This window comes from Mytilus californianus, unplaced genomic scaffold, assembly GCF_021869535.1.
Source record: "Mytilus californianus isolate M0D057914Y unplaced genomic scaffold, xbMytCali1.0.p SCAF_7, whole genome shotgun sequence".
NCBI lineage: Eukaryota > Metazoa > Mollusca > Bivalvia > Mytilida > Mytilidae > Mytilus > Mytilus californianus.
Genome location: NW_026262723.1, coordinates 106327913 through 106346831, shown reverse-complemented (window position 1 = coordinate 106346831; position 18919 = coordinate 106327913). Strand labels below are relative to the sequence as shown.

General features: G+C 33.5%; 1 protein-coding gene and 1 long non-coding RNA gene across 2 annotated transcripts in view; one reads left to right on the top strand and one right to left on the bottom strand.

Moving 5' to 3' along the window:
• Nucleotides 1-18919, bottom strand: part of LOC127709617 (DNA-dependent protein kinase catalytic subunit-like) — a 144516-nt gene that overhangs the window by 68510 nt on the left and 57087 nt on the right. Inside the window, exons 46-54 of the mRNA XM_052215221.1 lie at nucleotides 18505-18686; nucleotides 18034-18202; nucleotides 16376-16441; nucleotides 4658-4846; nucleotides 4121-4198; nucleotides 2216-2350; nucleotides 1516-1632; nucleotides 1006-1149; nucleotides 184-335 (exon numbers count right to left, since the gene is read on the bottom strand). Of these exons, the coding sequence (XP_052071181.1) occupies nucleotides 184-335; nucleotides 1006-1149; nucleotides 1516-1632; nucleotides 2216-2350; nucleotides 4121-4198; nucleotides 4658-4846; nucleotides 16376-16441; nucleotides 18034-18202; nucleotides 18505-18686 (1232 nt within the window). The remainder of the gene's footprint in view (nucleotides 1-183; nucleotides 336-1005; nucleotides 1150-1515; nucleotides 1633-2215; nucleotides 2351-4120; nucleotides 4199-4657; nucleotides 4847-16375; nucleotides 16442-18033; nucleotides 18203-18504; nucleotides 18687-18919) is intronic.
• On the top strand, nucleotides 7096-8019 carry LOC127709372 (uncharacterized). Its single transcript, XR_007985612.1, has 2 exons — nucleotides 7096-7249; nucleotides 7878-8019. It is a non-coding gene; the product is annotated as an uncharacterized LOC127709372 (long non-coding RNA).

Sequence of the window (18919 nt, the reverse complement as noted above, 5' to 3'; positions counted from 1 at the left end):
GTCAGTTGACCTAAAAACATGAAGGAAGAGATTTTTTCTATAAAGAATTTGATAAGGATTGGTTAGAATATGGCAAGCTAATCTATTCGCCTTACTTGTAAGGAATTTCAACTCTATTTTTCCAGCATTGTAGTGTTGTTTTGAGAAGATCTAAATCACTTTTAAACACTTGTTTTGTCTTACTTGTAAGGAATTTCAACTCTATCTTTCCAGCATTGTAGTGTGGTTTTGAGAAGATCTAAATTACTTTTAAACACTTGTTTAGTCTCATGATAAACATTTTTCATCAGGAAATCTACAACTCTGGATGCCATGGCTTTCTCCTCTGGTGAATCCTGCAATACAAGAACTAAACATTTATTCAAAACAGTGTTTCCATTGTAATTATTTGAAATTCTAAGCAAATTTTGACAAAGTACAAAAAATTGGTTCATTTAGAAAGATCTGTGCATAGAAAAACAGGTGACAGACCAGACCCTCTGATTCTTATGTACCTTGAACCTATGTTGAGGGGTTATAATTAGTTCACAGTTACACCTTTGGTTTCTAAATTAAGGGAAACATGCCAACATCTTCAAGTCTTTGCCATTTCATTAATCTTCAGACAATGTTATTCTCAAGTATATTTTTATTGTTCTCAAGATCAACCTTTATTTAAAATTTCTGGTACTATAGTGATCAGTTGTTATTAAGCCTTGATAATAACACAATGGATTAAAATAAAAATCTGATTTTAAGGAGTGGCCAGAAATTTCATTATTAGTTGTCCTTATAAATGTCTTGTGCATTTTCTCCATTTTAAATATGCCAAACTTTTGAATATTTAATCATCATAAAATAAACATGAATCTTTATTCAACCTGTTTTTGGTTTATTGGTGACTGTTATTTGTCTTTGCAAATTCAATAGGGATACTTACTGGCACAAGATGAAATATTTTTGTAGGTGTTTCTGTTTCAATAAATTCGTTATAAAAGAAGTAATTTGTAAAGACTTTGTAAATACCTGTGGTATGGCTACTTTGTTCCATGACAACATTGTCACCATGACATCCACAAGGAACACATTGATTCCGCTATCTCCATAGGTACCTCCAAGTAACAGCTGACAAAGGGGACGTAACCAATGTCTAGCAAATGGTTTAAAAATCTGGAAAGTAAAACGATTAAAAACAACAATGTCATAAAATTAGTGATTTATCTAAGACTGGAGAGGGATTTGGAAAATTGTATATTTTAAATAAAAGGCACTTTTTCAAATCTTACTAAAAGGACAGTACATATTAGTATCTGTCACCTGGAATGTACAACCTGTTCATTGCTTATTTCTATAAGATGAATTTTTTCAAGGGTTGAAATATGTGTACATAAGATTTATATCTAAAATATTGTGAAAAGGCATTTAATGATTATACACTTGAAGTCCATGCAACTCTTTAAATATGCATATTTTTATTAAATATTTTTTTTTTTTATAAAACTGAAGTTCTTTGTTTCAGGATCAGTATTAACTTACAGAAGAAGTATTAATGATGAGTTTTGTTAGATACAGTTTCACATTTCTGGTAGTTCTTGGATTCTTTAATTTATCCATGATATTTTTCATCCACTGTGGCAATTCTGGAACTACACCCTATCAAGTATAGAAAATACAACTGTTTTAATATAAGTTCATGATTCAATAAATAGCTACACCATGAGGACAAAATACACCATTCTCCATTCTTATTTTTTTCAATCATTCTAGTCCCATAACTCCAGAAAAACAAATACTGTGGATTAATTATTATTCGTGGGAAACTAATTTTTCATAGATTTCATAGGTATAGGTTAACAACAAATTTAAATGTTTAATGAAGTACATATTATCTATAGTCTTGTATGCACACTTTGGGAGAACCACGAAATCAAACACCAACGAAAATACAGTTTTTCCTCAATCCTTGAAAACTGGCATCCACAAAAATAAGTGAATCCACAGTATGAAAATAGAAAAACATTAAAGGGTTAATAACATGCAATGGTTATAAAATTGTTGAAAATTTTAATGGGATTTGGGTAACAAAAACTTGAATTTTTGCAAGACACATGAACAATTGCCTGTGTTTAGATGCATTAAGTGAATGTTTGAGAAGAGCTATATTAACATAAGGATTCCATTTTACATATATTATTGGACTATTACATATGTTTGAAAAGAGCTTTTTTTTACTTACTACTTCAACCTTAGGTATTATACTGGATTGTTGCATATGTTTCAGGAGAGCTATAGATGGAGCCATACACTCGTGCTGGTTTAGTTCATCCATATCAAGTTCAACATAGTCTTCCTCTACTATAACACCTCTGTCCTGAGGAAAGTGTAATAAGGCAAATTATAATATGTACAGCAGTTAAATTGTCAATGTATATTAGTTCCTCCTAACAGAAGTTCCCCTGGACACTTTGTTATAAACAATGCCATAATATATCTGTTCCTGTAGGAACAAATACTCTATACCCTTTATTCCTCCCCTGGACACTTTGTTATAAACAATGCCATAATATATCTGTTCCTGTAGGAACAAATACTCTATACCCTTTATTCCGTAAGGAACAAATACTGTAATATTTGTTCCAGTGGAAATAATATTACAGAATATTTCTTCCACTTGAACTATAATATGAAGGAACTTCTATTTCATGACAAAATGCCATGATGGTTTAATTCATGTTGTTTATATCATAAAGATCATAACAAACCAAACACATCATGGAACAGGAACATTCAGTGAGTTAAAAATCCATTACCTCAGGAAAATACTGTGTGTTAAGCCCACTACCTCAGGAAAATACGGTGCATTAAAGCCCACTACCTCAGGAAATTACAGTGTGTTAAAGCCCACTACCTCAGGAAAATACAGTGTGTGTTAAAGCCCACTACCTCAGGAAATTACAGTGTGTTAAAGCCCACTACCTCAGGAAAATACAGTGTGTGTTAAAGCTCACTACCTCAGGATATTACAGTGTGTTAAAGCCACTACCTCATGAAAATACAGCGTGTGTTAAAGCCCACTACCTCAGGAAATTACAGTGTGTTAAAGCCCATTACCTCAGGAAAATACGTGTGTGTTAAAACCCACTACCTCTGGAAATTACAGTGTGTTAAAGCCCACTACCTCAGAATAATACAGTGTGTTTAAGCCTACTACCTCAAGAAAATTCAGTGTGTTAAAGCCCACTACCTCAAGAAAATTCAGTGTGTTAAAGCCCACTACCTCAGGAAATTACAGTGTGTTAAAGCCCACTACCTCAGAAAAATACAGTGTTAAAGCCCTCTACCTCAGGAAATTACAGTGTGTTAAAGCCCACTACCTCAGGAAAATAGTGTTAAAGCCCACTACCTCAGGAAATTAGTGTGTTAAAGCCCACTACCTCAGGAAAATACAGTGTGTGTTAAAGCCCGCTACCTCAGGAAATTAGTGTGTTAAAGCCCACTACCTCAGGAAAATACAGTTTGTTAAAGCCCACAACCTCAGGAAAATAAATGGTGTAAAAGCCTTTTTTTATTTTATTTAGAAAAGTAGGATAGCATCAGCTTTATGTTTAATAAGTATAATCTTTATTTGTTGATACTTTTCAAATTCATTTTTTATAACATGAATAGATAGCTTTTCATACATAGGAAACTTGAGCCTGAAGGTTAAATGAAACTTCAAATATTTTTTGGGTCTTCCAAATGAAAAATGTTGATTTTGAGTAAAATTTGAGGACCAATTGAAAACTTGGACTTCAGATTTCCCACTGAGAAACTGAAAATTTACAAATCCTGATTTATGGATAAATTTCTTTTTTTGTTTCTGATTATTGATATTTTCTTAAATTTTGCTTTGATCTTTTTTTCTGATAATTTACCATATCAAGCTACTCAACTGAGGATGGTTTCTCAGTCAAGTGGAGTGAGAACACAATGACATCATCAACGTTTTCTAGGAAAATAGCAATAAACAGATTATGTATGGTCTTTCAACTCAAGGAATTTTGTCTGCAACATCTCATCTCAGGGCTATCACCCTGTCAAAGAGAATGTAGCAAAGAAACTCCCACTTTTTTTCAAAATAATAGATAATCCAATAACTTACTTCCTGATCATCATCTGGTTCTGTGCTGGATTTCTTAACAAGAGCTGGTTTTCTGTTCTTATCTTTGTCTGCTAGAAACTGTAAAATGCATCATTAAATCAATACTAAGGATAATTATTTCAGTATTCAGATTATTGGTGTAAATTTTCTATCTCACATTAACACTAGTACTCTTCTAAAATTTAACTGGAAGATCCGTAACTATGAACAGTCATCAGGTATTTCTGACACAGATTCATATGTGGCTGCATTTCTCAAAGGATATTATTTAAAACCAAGTTCTCTTATTCAGTGCTTCAATAGATGGTCAGACTTATAGAGAAGTTTATTTTTGGATATGACTACCCCATTTTATCTGATTGGAACTAAAGTTATAATTCTTTGTAATCAATTTCAGAAACAACTTTACCAAATAAATTCTCATATGCTTCAGTGGATCTTAAAAAGAATTCATTGAATGGCAAGAGCGAAAAAGCCATTTACTAGTTTAAATAGCTATCTACAATGTATATAAAGTTTTATCAGTACAAAACTTACCTGAGAAGCACCTGAAGCAGAGAAGTCATATTGGTTAATGTCCTCATGTAAGCTACTATCACCAAGATACATAGAAGCCAGATTAAACGAAGAGGAATAATCCATATCTTCTTCATCCCCATCTCTTTCCCTCCTTTCTTTTACTTCATTCCTGATTGATACAAATTTCTTCTTTCTTTCATATGGAGCCTATAAATATATAAAAGGCAATACATATTAGTTTCAACATTTTACTCAGTTTCAATCAGGTACCCACTTATGCATACACTTGCAATTTTCTTTATATAATCAAGGCACATTTAAAACCCTCTGTTAGAATGAATGCCTACTACAAAGTTGCATCTATGATACCATTAACAAAAGTATAAGCTGGGAAACTTTCGAGTTAGGTAAAGTATACTGAATGTTCAAACTTTGAATAAATCAAAGCTAAAATAACAAAGTTGATAATATCCTGATGTAGGCTTGATAAACCTTATATAATAATTAAAACAGTAACCAATGTAATAAATTGCTCTGCTGGGCGCAGCTTGATACGACCGCAGAGGTTGAACCCTGAACAGTTGGGGCAAGTATGGACACAACATTCAAGCTTAATACAGCACTGAATTTGGATTGTGATTAAATATTTGACAGAGCATAGGTTTCTGACACAGAATGAATGTGGTCTAAGAACTTAAAAATGTTAAATTGGACATTCACCTATTATGGTCCAATATCCAAAATCTAAATACATGGTTAGATTCAGCATATCAAAGAACCCCAAGAATCAATTTTTGATGAAATCAAACAAAGTTTAATTTTGGACCCTTTTGACCTAAATGTGGACAAAGTTGATAATGAAGCCCAAAAATCAAAAATCTAAATACATGGTTAGATTCAGCATATCAAAGAACCCCATATATTCAATTTTTGTTGAAATCAAACAAAGTTTAATTTTGGACCCTGATTTGGACCAACTTGAAAACTGAGCCCATAATCAAAAATCTAAATACATGTTTAGATTCAGCATATCAAAGAACCCTAAGAATTCAATTTTTGTTAAAATCAAACTAAGTTTAATTTTGGACCCTTTGGACCTTAATGTAGACCAATTTGAAAAAGGAACCAAAAATTAAGAATCTAAATACACGGTTAGATTCGGCATATCAAAGAACCCCAATAATTCAATTTTTGATGAAATCAAACAAAGTTTAATTTTGGACCCTTTGGACCTCAATGTGGACCAATTTAAAAACGGGGCTCAAAATCTCAAAACTTAATACACGGTTAGATTCAGCATATTAAAGAACCCCAAGAATTCAAGAATAAAACCCCATTGAAATTGGTCAAGAAATAAGCAATTTATACGAAGTATCTTCTTTTGCACAATACTGTGCAATTGAATATTTCTTGCTATTGCGCAATACTGTACAATTGACAATTTCTTGCTATTGCGCAATATTGTGCTATTAGATATTTCTTGCTGTTGCGCAATACTGTGCAATTGAAGATTTCTTGCTATTGCGCAATACTGTGCAATTGAAGATTTCTTGCTATTGTGCAATACTGTGCAATTGAAAATTTCTTGCTATTGCACAATACTTATTATATAATAATTTACACATCCTGTTTGGTGTGTATCTCCTACCATATCATTATTATTTGCTTTTAAATATAAATCAGAAATAACCAACTTAAAATGGAAAATTTTAAAAGAAAAAAAAAAAGGAAAAAAAGAAAAAAATCCCCCCCCCCCCAAATTTTTTGAACCCCCTCATGATTCATCACCCACAAACTCAATCCCAGCCTCCCTTTGTGGTATGGTACCTTGCAGTACAATTTCAGAGAGATCCATACACTTGAACACAAGTTATTGTCTGGAAACTAGAAAAATGCTTGTTTTTAGGCCCCTTTTTGGCCCCAAATTAATATTCCTAAACGTTTAGGGCAATTACCCCCAAACTCAAACCCAGCTTTCCTCTTGTGATATGGAACCTTGTAGTACAATTTCATAAAGATCCATACACTTACACACAAGTTATTGTCCTGAAACTAGAAAAATGCTTGTTTTTTTCCCCTTTTTAGCCCCTATTCCTAAAATTTTGAGGCAATTACCCCCAAAATCAATCCCAGCCTTCCCTTTGTGGTATGGTACCTTGCAGTACAATTTTAGAGAGATCCATACACTTGAACACAAGAAATTGTCTGGAAACTAGAACTAGAGGCTCTAAAGAGCCTGTGTCGCTCACCTTGGTCTATGTGCATATTTAACAAAGGACACAGATGGATTCATGTTCAAAATTGTGTTTTGGTGATGGTGATGTGTTTGTAGATCTTACTTTACTGAACATTCTTGCTCCTTACTATTATCTCTATCTATAATGAACTTGGCCCGGTAGTTACAGTGGAAAATACCTGAGACTAATATAACACAGAGATTGGTCACTTCACGTACTGACCAGTCAAATAGTAATTAATTGTAAGTCTTCGATCACGTGACTCGGCACGTGACTCGCAATGATTGACAAGAAGGATTCGACCGCCATTTTTGACAGCGAAAGAGAAAATAATAATTAACAAATGTGGATTTATAAAGAGTGTTATGTTCCGGTAAGTGTGAATATAAGATTTGACATGTTCATAAATGTTGGTTTATAAGCACTTTAAATAAAATAAGTGCAGTTATAGACTTGAATTTACCGACCAAACCGGAAAGTAACCTCGAGTTATTACCAGTCCGTGGGACAGGGTCAATGAGCAACTCACCCATAACTTACATTCAGATGAACAATCTGTATTCCGGATAATGTATGTGCAAGCCTTAGTAATTAACCGATGTAATGATGTAAAATTTGTAATTATATGAAATTCCAATTTTTCTGTATCAGTAAGTTCCCGCTGCAGAACTGAGAAACACACGAGACAAGTTGCACACACACAACATGAGGTTTGATAGGTGAATTTGTATTGTTAGTGAAAGAAATTTAGATTTATATTTGGTTCCCTTGATAATATATATGCAGTCTATACATGCTAATATAATAATATTATGCAATGAAAATGTGTCACCATGTGAAATACCAGTACATCATGAGTTCCTAAATAGACGTATTTTTTTTAAAATAATTGACCCAAACATGATGTAAAAAGTACATGCACCATAAAATTAATGAATTGCCTATGCTATAAACTTGACAAAGATTATTTCTTTTTATTTATAATATATTCTTTATTGTAGGAATACCCCCAGAAAGAAATCACGCATTAGAAGAAGGGAGAAGTACTACAGGAGAAAATGACTTTTTTTAGTATTTTTTTTTAATTTCATTGAATTTGTCATGCTTGTCTTACATGGAGAAATAAATATTTAAGTCTTTGAATATACAGTTTTATTATTATATACATTAAAACTAAGACAGGAATGCAGAAATTCACTAACACGCTCAGTTTGGATAACAGTTCAATGAAAGAAAAAAAAACAAGTAACCACACATCTTTATATATTAAAGGAATAGCCACTTGAAGCAAACTTTAAGGAGATTTTTATATTTTTTTGCTAATGATCATCAGACAACTCCTTTAGTCCAAATGAAGTTCAATGAAGTGGATGTAAGTTATTGGAATGCACTGTAATTACCTTCAACAATGAGAAAACCTATACCGTGCAGTCAGCTTCAAAAGTCCCCGACATGGAAAATATATAACAATTCACTAGAGAAAACGAAGTGTCTACAATAACACAGCAATTTACAAAAAATTCAAATATGACGGACATGAACCAACAGCAACCACTGAATTACAGGTTCCTGACTTGAGACGGGCACATAAAGAATGTGACAATGTTAAATATTTTTAGGCGCTCATCACCACCACTAGCATGGGACATTGGTGTAACGACATAACATAAAAACAAACTTTAAACATAATTTGAAAATAGTTCATTTCGGTTTAATCAGGCTGACTGTACATGAAATATTTGCCATTGACAAGCAGTTGTGAATCGAAGTTGAATTTACAGAAAGGTGACATCAATATATGCTATCATATTTAACATTCTTGTTTAGATCTGACATTGCTACGTATTTATACATTCCGCATTATTTTTGGCTTCTCAGAATTTTCACATGGTAAACTGTCAGCAGTTACCCAACAAAAAAATGTTATAGGGAACCTATTTACAAAGCATCATGCCGACAACAATTAACATGGTTTGTCACCAAACATTGAACAAGCACATTTATATTTGCTGTGGCTAAAAAAACTAAAGCAAATCACAACTCTTTTCATCTGAGTTGCTCAATTATTAGGGTTACAAAAAGCATAGCGATATAACTAAAACATACGACACTTTAACAATAGACAATATTCAAATTTTCAAAAACTTTACGGCTCTGTATTGAAGCACAAAATTTCTTGTCTTGGATTTTGAAAGAGGGCACATATTTCTGGTGTTGAAAAAATGTCATCGTAATTTACACTAATGTGGTTCTATTTATGTTAACATAGAGATAATTTGATTATTCAGTCACGTAATTTTGAAGCTTCTTCGTTCTGATTTACATGTACTTGCAGTTGATGCTTCTTTTGGAGTTTTTGTAGTTTTTGCAGTCTTTGCAGCAGGGACGTATAGTCATCCTCCGATTCAATATCTGATGCAGTATATTCACCACGTAAAAGATCAAGATTGAGATCACTATCATCCCAAGATAAAAAATCAATGTTACTGGACATTGTGAATTGAAAAATGAAAATGCCGGCGATATTTTGGGAACATATATATAATTTGTAGGGCTTATGTTTGCTTTATGTATCCATTGCAGTTATAACTTCTTTGCTGGTCTGTTACGTAAGGAAATTACTCATTTACCTTTAATGAAATTTTTTCTCTCTTCTGTGATCGCCGCTTATTACATTGTTTGCAAAAACTTGACCTAAGTATCAGATGAAAATTTTAAAAAAGTGTGGGGAGGGGGGGTTGAAACTTGTTTGAAAAAAAAAATTACGTTGCATAATCTGAATGAGGGTCTGGATGGGGGTTCTTTATTTCCTATAATTTCTATGCCATTTTTCTCTATTCTTTAAATCTTAATAACTTATAATTTTCTCTTCTCTATTCTTTATTTGTCGGACCATTTTTCTCCATTCTATACTTTTTTTGCCCCTATTTCTCCATTCTATAAAACCCCATCCACACCCTCCTGAATCCTACCACAAGTGCACCGACGATATTTGACAAGGTTTACTACAATAAACATGTATATTGGGCACTCAGCAGTGAAATACCTTACAAGTATAGAATAAAAGTTTACTGCAATAAACGGAGCCTCGTGTACCTTGGGCACCCAGCTGTGAAACAAAATTCATCTCCCATGCTTTTGAGACTACCTGTCTTTACAGGTAAAATATTTGTATATTAGATACAATTAGCGGACGTGTAGCAAAACAATGTAACTGTAAGATTGATAAGATTTATAAATCACATTCACATTTTCAAGAGTGGCCGCATAATAACAAACTATTAACAAATTATTAATGATTAAAAACAAAAATTTAAATATGAATAGAGATAACTGCATTTGAAAGATAAAAACTATATTCTTTTTTTTGGTGATTAATTCAATTTTGTTTTTAAATTATTTTTAAAAGAAAAATAATAATATCCGATACTGTTATAGTATTCTCAGTAATAGGTGATATATGTCGTCTGCTACGGTCGAATACGAAACTACGTTAAAATAACGTAGCTAACTACCGGAGACTCAGATAATCCGATAAATCTATAGTGACCAATCTCTGTGTTATAGTAGTCTCAGAAAATACTTTGTAAAAATTTACAAAAATTTACAAAATTTATGAAAATTGTAAAAAATTGACTATAAAGGGCAATAACTCCTTAAGGGGTCAATTGACAATTTTGGTCATGTTGCCTTATTTGTAGATCTAACTTTGCTGTACATTATTGCTGTTTACAGTTTATCTCTATCTATAATAATATTCAAGATAATAACCAAAAGTTGCAAAATTTTCTTAAAATTACCAATTCAGGGGCAGCAACCCAACAACGGGTTGCCTGATAGGTCTGAAAATTTCAGGGCAGATAGATCTTGACCTAATGAGCAATTTTATTCCATCAGATTTGCTCTAAATGCTTTGGTTTCAGAGATATGAGCCAAAAACTGCATTTTACCCTATGTACTATTTTTTAGCCATGTCGGCCATCTTGGTTCGCGGTCGGGGTCATCAGACACATTTTGAAACTAGATACCCTAATGATGATTGTGGACAAGTTTGGTTAAATTTGTCTTAGTAGTTTCAGAGAAGATTTTTGTAAAAAATTACAAAAATTTACGAAAAATGGTTAAAAATTGACTATAAAGGGCAATAACTCTTTAAGGGGTCAACTGACCATTTTGGTCATGTTGATTTATTTGTAGATCTTACGTTGCTGAACATTATTGCTGTTTACAGTTTATCTCTATCTATAATAATATTCAAGATAATAACCAAAAACGGCAAAATTTCCTTAAAATTACCAATTCAGGGGCAGCAACCCAACAACAGGTTGCATAATTGGTCTGAAAATTTCAGGGCAGATAGATCTTAACCTAATGAACAATTTTATACTCATCAGGTTTGCTCTAAATGCTTTGGTTGCAGAGATATGAGCCAAAAACTGCATTTTACCCAATGTACTATTTTTTAGCCATGTCGGCCATCTTGGTTCGCGGGCGGGGTCATCGGACACAATTTTTTAAACTAGATACCCTAATGATGATTGTGGACAAGTTTGGTTAAATTTGTCTTAGTAGTTTCAGAGGAGAAGATTTTTGTAAAAGATTACAAAAATTTACGAAAAATGGTTAAAAATTGACTATAAAGGGCAATAACTCCTTAAGGGGTCAACTGACCATTTTGGTCAAGTTGACTTATTTGTAGATCTTACTTTGCTGAACATTATTGCTAGTTTACAGTTTATATCTATCTATAATAATATTCAAGATAATAACCAACAAGAGTGCACACGCTGAAATGTCTCGCCTTCTTTACTAATCATTGATATTATGTTGATAGTCCTAAATATAAAGCTTTATTACAACTGTCACATAAACTTAACATTAACCAAGTAAACTAAACATTGACCAATGAACCATGAAAATGAGGTCAAGGTCAGATGAACCATGCTAGGCAGGCATGTACAGCTAACAATTCTTCCATACAACAAATATAGTTGACCTATTGCTTATAGTTTAAGAAAAACAGACGAAAACACAAAAACTTAACACTGAGCAATGAACCTTGAAAATGAGGTCAAGGTCAAATAAAACCTGCGTGACTGACATATAGATCATAACATATTTCCATACACCAAATATAGTTGAACTATTGCATATAGTATTAGAAAAAAAGACCAAAACTCAAAAACTTAACTTTGACCACTGAACCATGAAAATGAGGTCAAGGTAAGATGACACCTGCCAGCTAGACATGTACACCTTACAATCATTCCATACACCAAATATAGCTGACCTATTGCATGCAGTATTAGAAAGAAAGACCAAAACTCAAAAACTTAACTTTGACCACTGAACCATGAAAATGAGGTCAAGGTCAGATGACACCTGCCAGCTAGACATGTACACCTTACAATCATTCCATACACCAAATATAGTAGACCTATTGCATACAGTATAAGAAAAACAGACCAAAACACAAAAACTTAACTATAACCACTGAACCATGAAAATGAGGTCAAGGTCAGATGACACCTGCCAGTTGGACATGTACACCTTACAGTCCTTCCATACACCGAATATACTAGACCTATTGCTTATAGTATCTGAGATATGGACTTGACCACCAAAACTTAACCTTGTTCACTGATCCATGAAATGAGGTCGAGGTCAAGTGAAAACTGTCTGACGGGCATGAGGACCTTGCAAGGTACGCACATACCAAATATAGTTATCCTATTACTTATAATAAGAGAGAATTTAACATTACAAAAAATCAACAAACAAGTAGTCACTGAACCATGAAAATGAGGTCAAGGACATTGGACATGTGACTGACGGAAACTTCGTAACATGAGGCATCCATATACAAAGTATGAAGCATCCAGGTCTTCCATCTTCTAAAATATAAAGCTTTTAAGAAGTTAGCTAACGCCGCCGCCGCCGCCGCCGCCGGATCGCTATCCCTATGTCCAGCTTTCTGCGACAAAAGTCGCAGGCTCGACAAAAAAACGGCAAAATTTCCTTAAAATTACCAATTCAGGGGCAGCAACCCAACAACGGGTTGTTGGATTCATCTGCAAATTTCAGGGCAGATAGATCTTGACCTGATAAACAATTTTACCCCATGTCAGATTTGCTCTAAATGCTTTGGTTTCAGAGATATAAGCCAAAATCTACATTTTACCCCTATGTTCTATTTTTAGCCATGTCGGCCATGTTGGTTGGCAGGCGGGGTCATTGGACACATTTTTCAAACTAGATACCCTAATGATGATTGTGGCCAAGTTTGGTTAAATTTGGCCTAGTAGTTTCAGAGGAGAAGATTTTTGTAAAAGTTAACGGACGACGACAACGGACGACGGACGCCAAGTGATGAGAAAAGCTCACTTGGCCCTTTGGGCCAGGTGAGCTAAAAATGCTATTTTTGGCCCCTTTTTGGCCCCTTATTCCTAAACGTTTTGGGCAATTACCCCCAAACTCAATTCCAGCTTTCCTTTTGTGATATGGAACCTTGTAGTTCAATTTCATAAAGATCCATACACTTACACACAAGTTATTATCATGAAACTAGAAAAATGCTTGTTTTTTGCCCCTTTTTTGGCCCCTAATTCCTAAAATTTTGAGGCAATTACCCCCAAAATCAATCCCAGAATTCCCTTTGTGATATGGAACCTTGTGGTACAATGTCAGAGAGATCCATACACTAACACACAAGTTATGTCTGGAAGTTACAAAAATGCTTATTTTTGGCCCCTAATTCCTTAACTGTTAGTACCATAACCCCCAAAATCAATCCCAACCTTCCTTTTGTGGTATTGAACCTTATGGTAAAATTTCATGGAGATCCATTCGCTTAAACTAAAGTTAAGAGTGCGAAAACCAAAGTGTCTTCGGACGACGACGACGACGACGACGCCAACGTCATACCAAAATACAACCAAAATTTTTTTAATTTTTGCAGTCGTATAAAAATGCTTGTTTTTTTTCCCCTTTTGGCCCCTAATTCCTAAAATTTGGAGGCAATTACCCCCAAAATCAATCCCAGCATTCCCTTTGTGGTATGGTACCTTGCAGTACAATTTCAGAGAGATCCATACACTTGAACACAAGTTATTGTCTGGAAACTAGAAAATGCATATTTTGGCCCCTTTCTGGCCCCTTATTACTAAACGTTTTGGACAATTACCCCCAAACTCAATTCCAGCTTTCCCTTTGTGATATGGAACCTTGTAGTACAATTTCATAAAGATCCATACACTTACACACAAGTTATTGTCATGAAACTAGAAAAATGCTTGTTTTTTGCCCCTTTTTTGGCCCCTAATTCCTAAAATTTGGAGGCAATTACCCCAAAATCAATCCCAGAATTCCCTTTGTGATATGGAACCTTGTGGTACAATGTCAGAGAGATACATACACTAACACACAAGTTATGTCTGGAGGTACACAAGAGTGCACATGCTGAAATGTCTCGCCTTCTTTACTAATCATTGATATTATGTTGATAGTCCTAAATATAAAGCTTTATTACAACTGTCACATAAACTTAACATTAACCAAGTAAACTAAACATTGACCAATGAACCATGAAAATGAGGTCAAGGTCAGATGAACCATGCTAGGCAGGCATGTACAGCTAACAATTCTTCCATACAACAAATATAGTTGACCTATTGCTTATAGTTTAAGAAAAACAGACCAAAACACAAAAACTTAACACTGAGCAATGAACCTTGAAAATGAGGTCAAGGTCAAATAAAACCTGCGTGACTGACATATAGATCATAAAATATTTCCATACACCAAATATAGTTGAACTATTGCATATAGTATTAGACCAAAAAAGACCAAAACTCAAAAACTTAACTTTGACCACTGAACCATGAAAATAAGGTCAAGGTCAGATGACACCTGCCAGCTAGACATGTACACCTTACAATAATTCCATACACCAAATATAGTAGACCTATTGCATACAGTATAAGAAAAACAGACCAAAACACAAAAAATTAACTATAACCACTGAACCATGAAAATGAGGTCAAGGTCAGATGACACCTGCCAGTTGGACATGTACACCTTACAGTCCTTCCATACACCGAATATACTAGACCTATTGCTTATAGTATCTGAGATATGGACTTGACCACCAAAACTTAACCTTGTTCACTGATCTATGAAATGAGGTCGAGGTCAAGTGACAACTGTCTGACGGGCATGAGGACCTCGCAAGGTACGCACATACCAAATATAGTTATCCTATTACTTATAATAAGAGAGAATTTAACATTACAAAAAATCTTAACTTTTTTTTCAAGTAGTCACTGAACCATGAAAATGAGGTCAAGGACTTTGGTCATGTGACTGACGGAAACTTCGTAACATGAGGCATCCATATACAAAGTATGAAGCATCCAGATCTTCCACCTTCTAAAATATAAAGCTTTTAAGAAGTTAGCTAACGCCGCCGCCAGATCACTATCCCTATGTCGAGCTTTCTGCGACAAAAGTCACAGGCTCGACAAAAAATGCTTATTTTTGGCCCCTAATTCCTTAACTGTTGGTACCATAACCCCCAAAATCAATCCCAACCTTCCTTTTGTGGTACTGAACCTTATGGTTAAATTTCATAGATATCCATTCACTTAAACTAAAGTTAGAGTGCGAAAAAAACCAATGTGTCTTCAGACAACGACGACGACGACGACAACGCCAACATCATACCAATATACGACCACAAAATTTTTTTGCGGTCGTATAAAAAAGTATGTATGTCACGTAGTATCTTAAAATTGTCACATAACATTCATGTAAACATTGAAGCATAAAATAGGTCAAACTGATAAACATCTAAAACAGAAGTATATAGTGACTGACGGTTATTTAGTATCCGTGATCTTCCTTTTGAACTTTAAACTTAAGTCAATAAAGTCAAAAATACAGGTTAGAGTTAACTTCTTTTTATTGAAGTCTCCTATTCTACCCCTTAACATCCTTACATCAATTGATATATTGAAGACCATTTGGTATCTAAGACCTAAAATAAGACATAAAACTAGAAGCTTAAAACAAATGTAGTTGTGACCTACTTTTTATGGGCGACTGCTATTTCCCCCTACATACATACAGGGACCTTGAAAACATCATCTTAGCAACTTACAAATATGAGTTGTGTGCCCTTTATCTTATGGCACATGGTGAGCATCTCCAAGATAATTCCACACACCAATTATATGAATGTCACTGCACTGAATAGTTTATATAATAGTTATATATAACTGTAAATTCAGAAATCATTGCATGCATTTATTATTGCGACTCTGACATGAGAGACCAAAATATGAGAATAATTATTGCAATTACAGGTGACGCTACTTACAAATATATGTGTCAGATTTCAGAATGCAAGTTCTTATTATTGCAATACTCACTCAGTTGCATTATTTGCAATAATAAAAATCTCTGAATTTACAGTAGTTTTTATTACACTGATTAAACTCACCTTGACCTCTATTGGGAAATTGTATTCCTTTTCCTTGTCTACAAGGTTGTCATACAAGAACTGTCTCTGAAAGATAAAACAATCAGTATATAGGTACAGGGATACCTACATTGGTTTTCTGTCAGAAACATAAAAAATATCACACAAAGTACATTTTATATCTATCATTTATAATAATTGACTGGTTTGTTTTGTTCAATTTTCTGGAAATTCATACATTTTTTTATCAGACATATTTCAAATAACCAATACAAGACTTGAACTGATGTAGTAGGAGAGATAAGCTGTAGGTATTTGCACAAGAAGATAAACAAATCACTAAACCAATGAGAATTCACAGGATTACTTCATGATAGATAATGTCCATTGCCTGGACTACTTGTACACTAAAATGATGTACATAACTCAAATTAAAATTTTACATTTTCAAGACACATACCCAACATTAAAATACAAGCCAAACTTTGATGATACAATTTGTTTGTGACATCATAACAGAGAATTTCAACAAAAATAGACTTATTTCAGAAACATTTTGACTCAATTAACAAAGAGTACAATAATCGTCTAAAATAATTAGGCATGGTTTTGTGTAATTTCATCTTTTGTTGAATTTGCTGTCATTCTATGATTGTAAAACAAATGAAAAAGATATATTTTAAACCAAAACTGCAATGTTTTATTAAAGTAGCGTATTTAGCCATATATAATATGCACCCCGTTTTCATCCCTCCAAAATGGTGAAAAAAAAAAAAAATCAAAATCAAACAAGAGTGCACACACTGAAATGTCTCGCCTTCTTTACTAATCATTGATATTATGTTGATAGTCCTAAATATAAAGCTTTATTACTACTGTCACATAAACTTAACATTAACCAAGTAACCTAAACATTGACCAATGAACCATGAAAATGAGGTCAAGGTCAGATGAACCATGCTAGGCAGGCATGTACAGCTAACAATTCTTCCATACACCAAATATATTAGACCTATTGCTTATAGTATCTGAGATATGGACTTGACCACCAAAACTTAACCTTGTTCACTGATCCATGAAATGAGGTCGAGTTCAAGTTAAAACTGTCTGACAGACATGAGGACCTTGCAAGGTATGCACATACCAAATATAGTTATCCTATTACTTATAATAAGAGAGAATTTAACATTACAAAAAATCTTAACTTTTTTTTCAAGTAGTCACTGAACCATGAAAATGAGGTCAAGGACATTGGAATTGGACTGACGGAAACTTCGTAACATGAGGCATCCATATACAAAGTATGAAGCATTCAGATCTTTCACCTTCTAAAATATAAAGCTTTTAAGAAGTTAGCTAACGCCGCCGCCGGATCACTATCCCTATGTCGAGCTTTCTGCGACAAAAGTCGCAGGCTCGACAAAAATTATTATTCAAATTAGAGATAATTTGAAATATTTTTTCGATAAGAGGGTCAATTTAGCCACAAATCGTACTTTATTCTTGATCATTTCTATAATTCTTATTTTGCACATTTAATCAAATGGAATGCACAATTATCTTATAACTACTAGAAATAAGTTTTAAAATAACTTAATAGATACAGGCACATAAAACAACAAATCGACGACTCTTTTTTATTGGTTACCTCCAAAGAATTAATATTTATAAATTCTAACCTTAGCTTCATTTTCCCCAAACAGGAAGACAGCAAAAAACTTGGCATCAGTCTGTGTACAGGATACCACAGATATCAGAAGATTGTATGCTGCACAATGGTATTCTCTTCTCAAGTCTAACAGAGTTGCTTCCCCTGTCATATCTTCACTCTTTGCATCATGTGCACACCTGTTTCAAAGAGTAGACAAGATTAAACATGGTATCAGTCTGTATACATATAATGGCAGACAAATGTGAAATTAATTTTGGTGTCAAATTTTGGTGAATTATAATATTAAAGTTCACATACTTGGAAACTGTTCAATATATGCTTGAGTGATCAGGACAGGAAATTAATTACTGTTGTTTAATATGATTTAGCTAACACATCATTATTACTCATATTTGAACCATACAGAATGGTTTTATTGGCACACAATCATATTTGCTCTTTTATATAAAGTTTAAAACATATAATTTTAAGTGAATACCTCATAACAATCTGTGTCATTTCTTTCCCAGTGTCCACTTTGACATCTTTAACTTGACAGAATATTCTGTTGATTTCAGAAGTTTTGTTGAACACCTGATCTTTTGACATCCTTGAATATAGGACTTCAAACATTTCAAAACAACAAAGTCTGGAAATCAGCCAGCCAGCCATGTCTTTACTCTATTATTGTAAAATTGAAATTATTACTCCTATGTATAATTGAAATTATTATATAGCACTTTAACCTCATATTTTTTATTTATTCAGCTACTTGCTTCACCATATCCGTATTTCTTCACTTCAGAAAAAGAAAATATTCAAAATAACTTTTAGCATTAGGAAATTGTAATCTGTCTTATGTCCTGGAGTTGGGTAAGAATACCTATTTGCATGTTTTAGTTTTAGCAACTTAA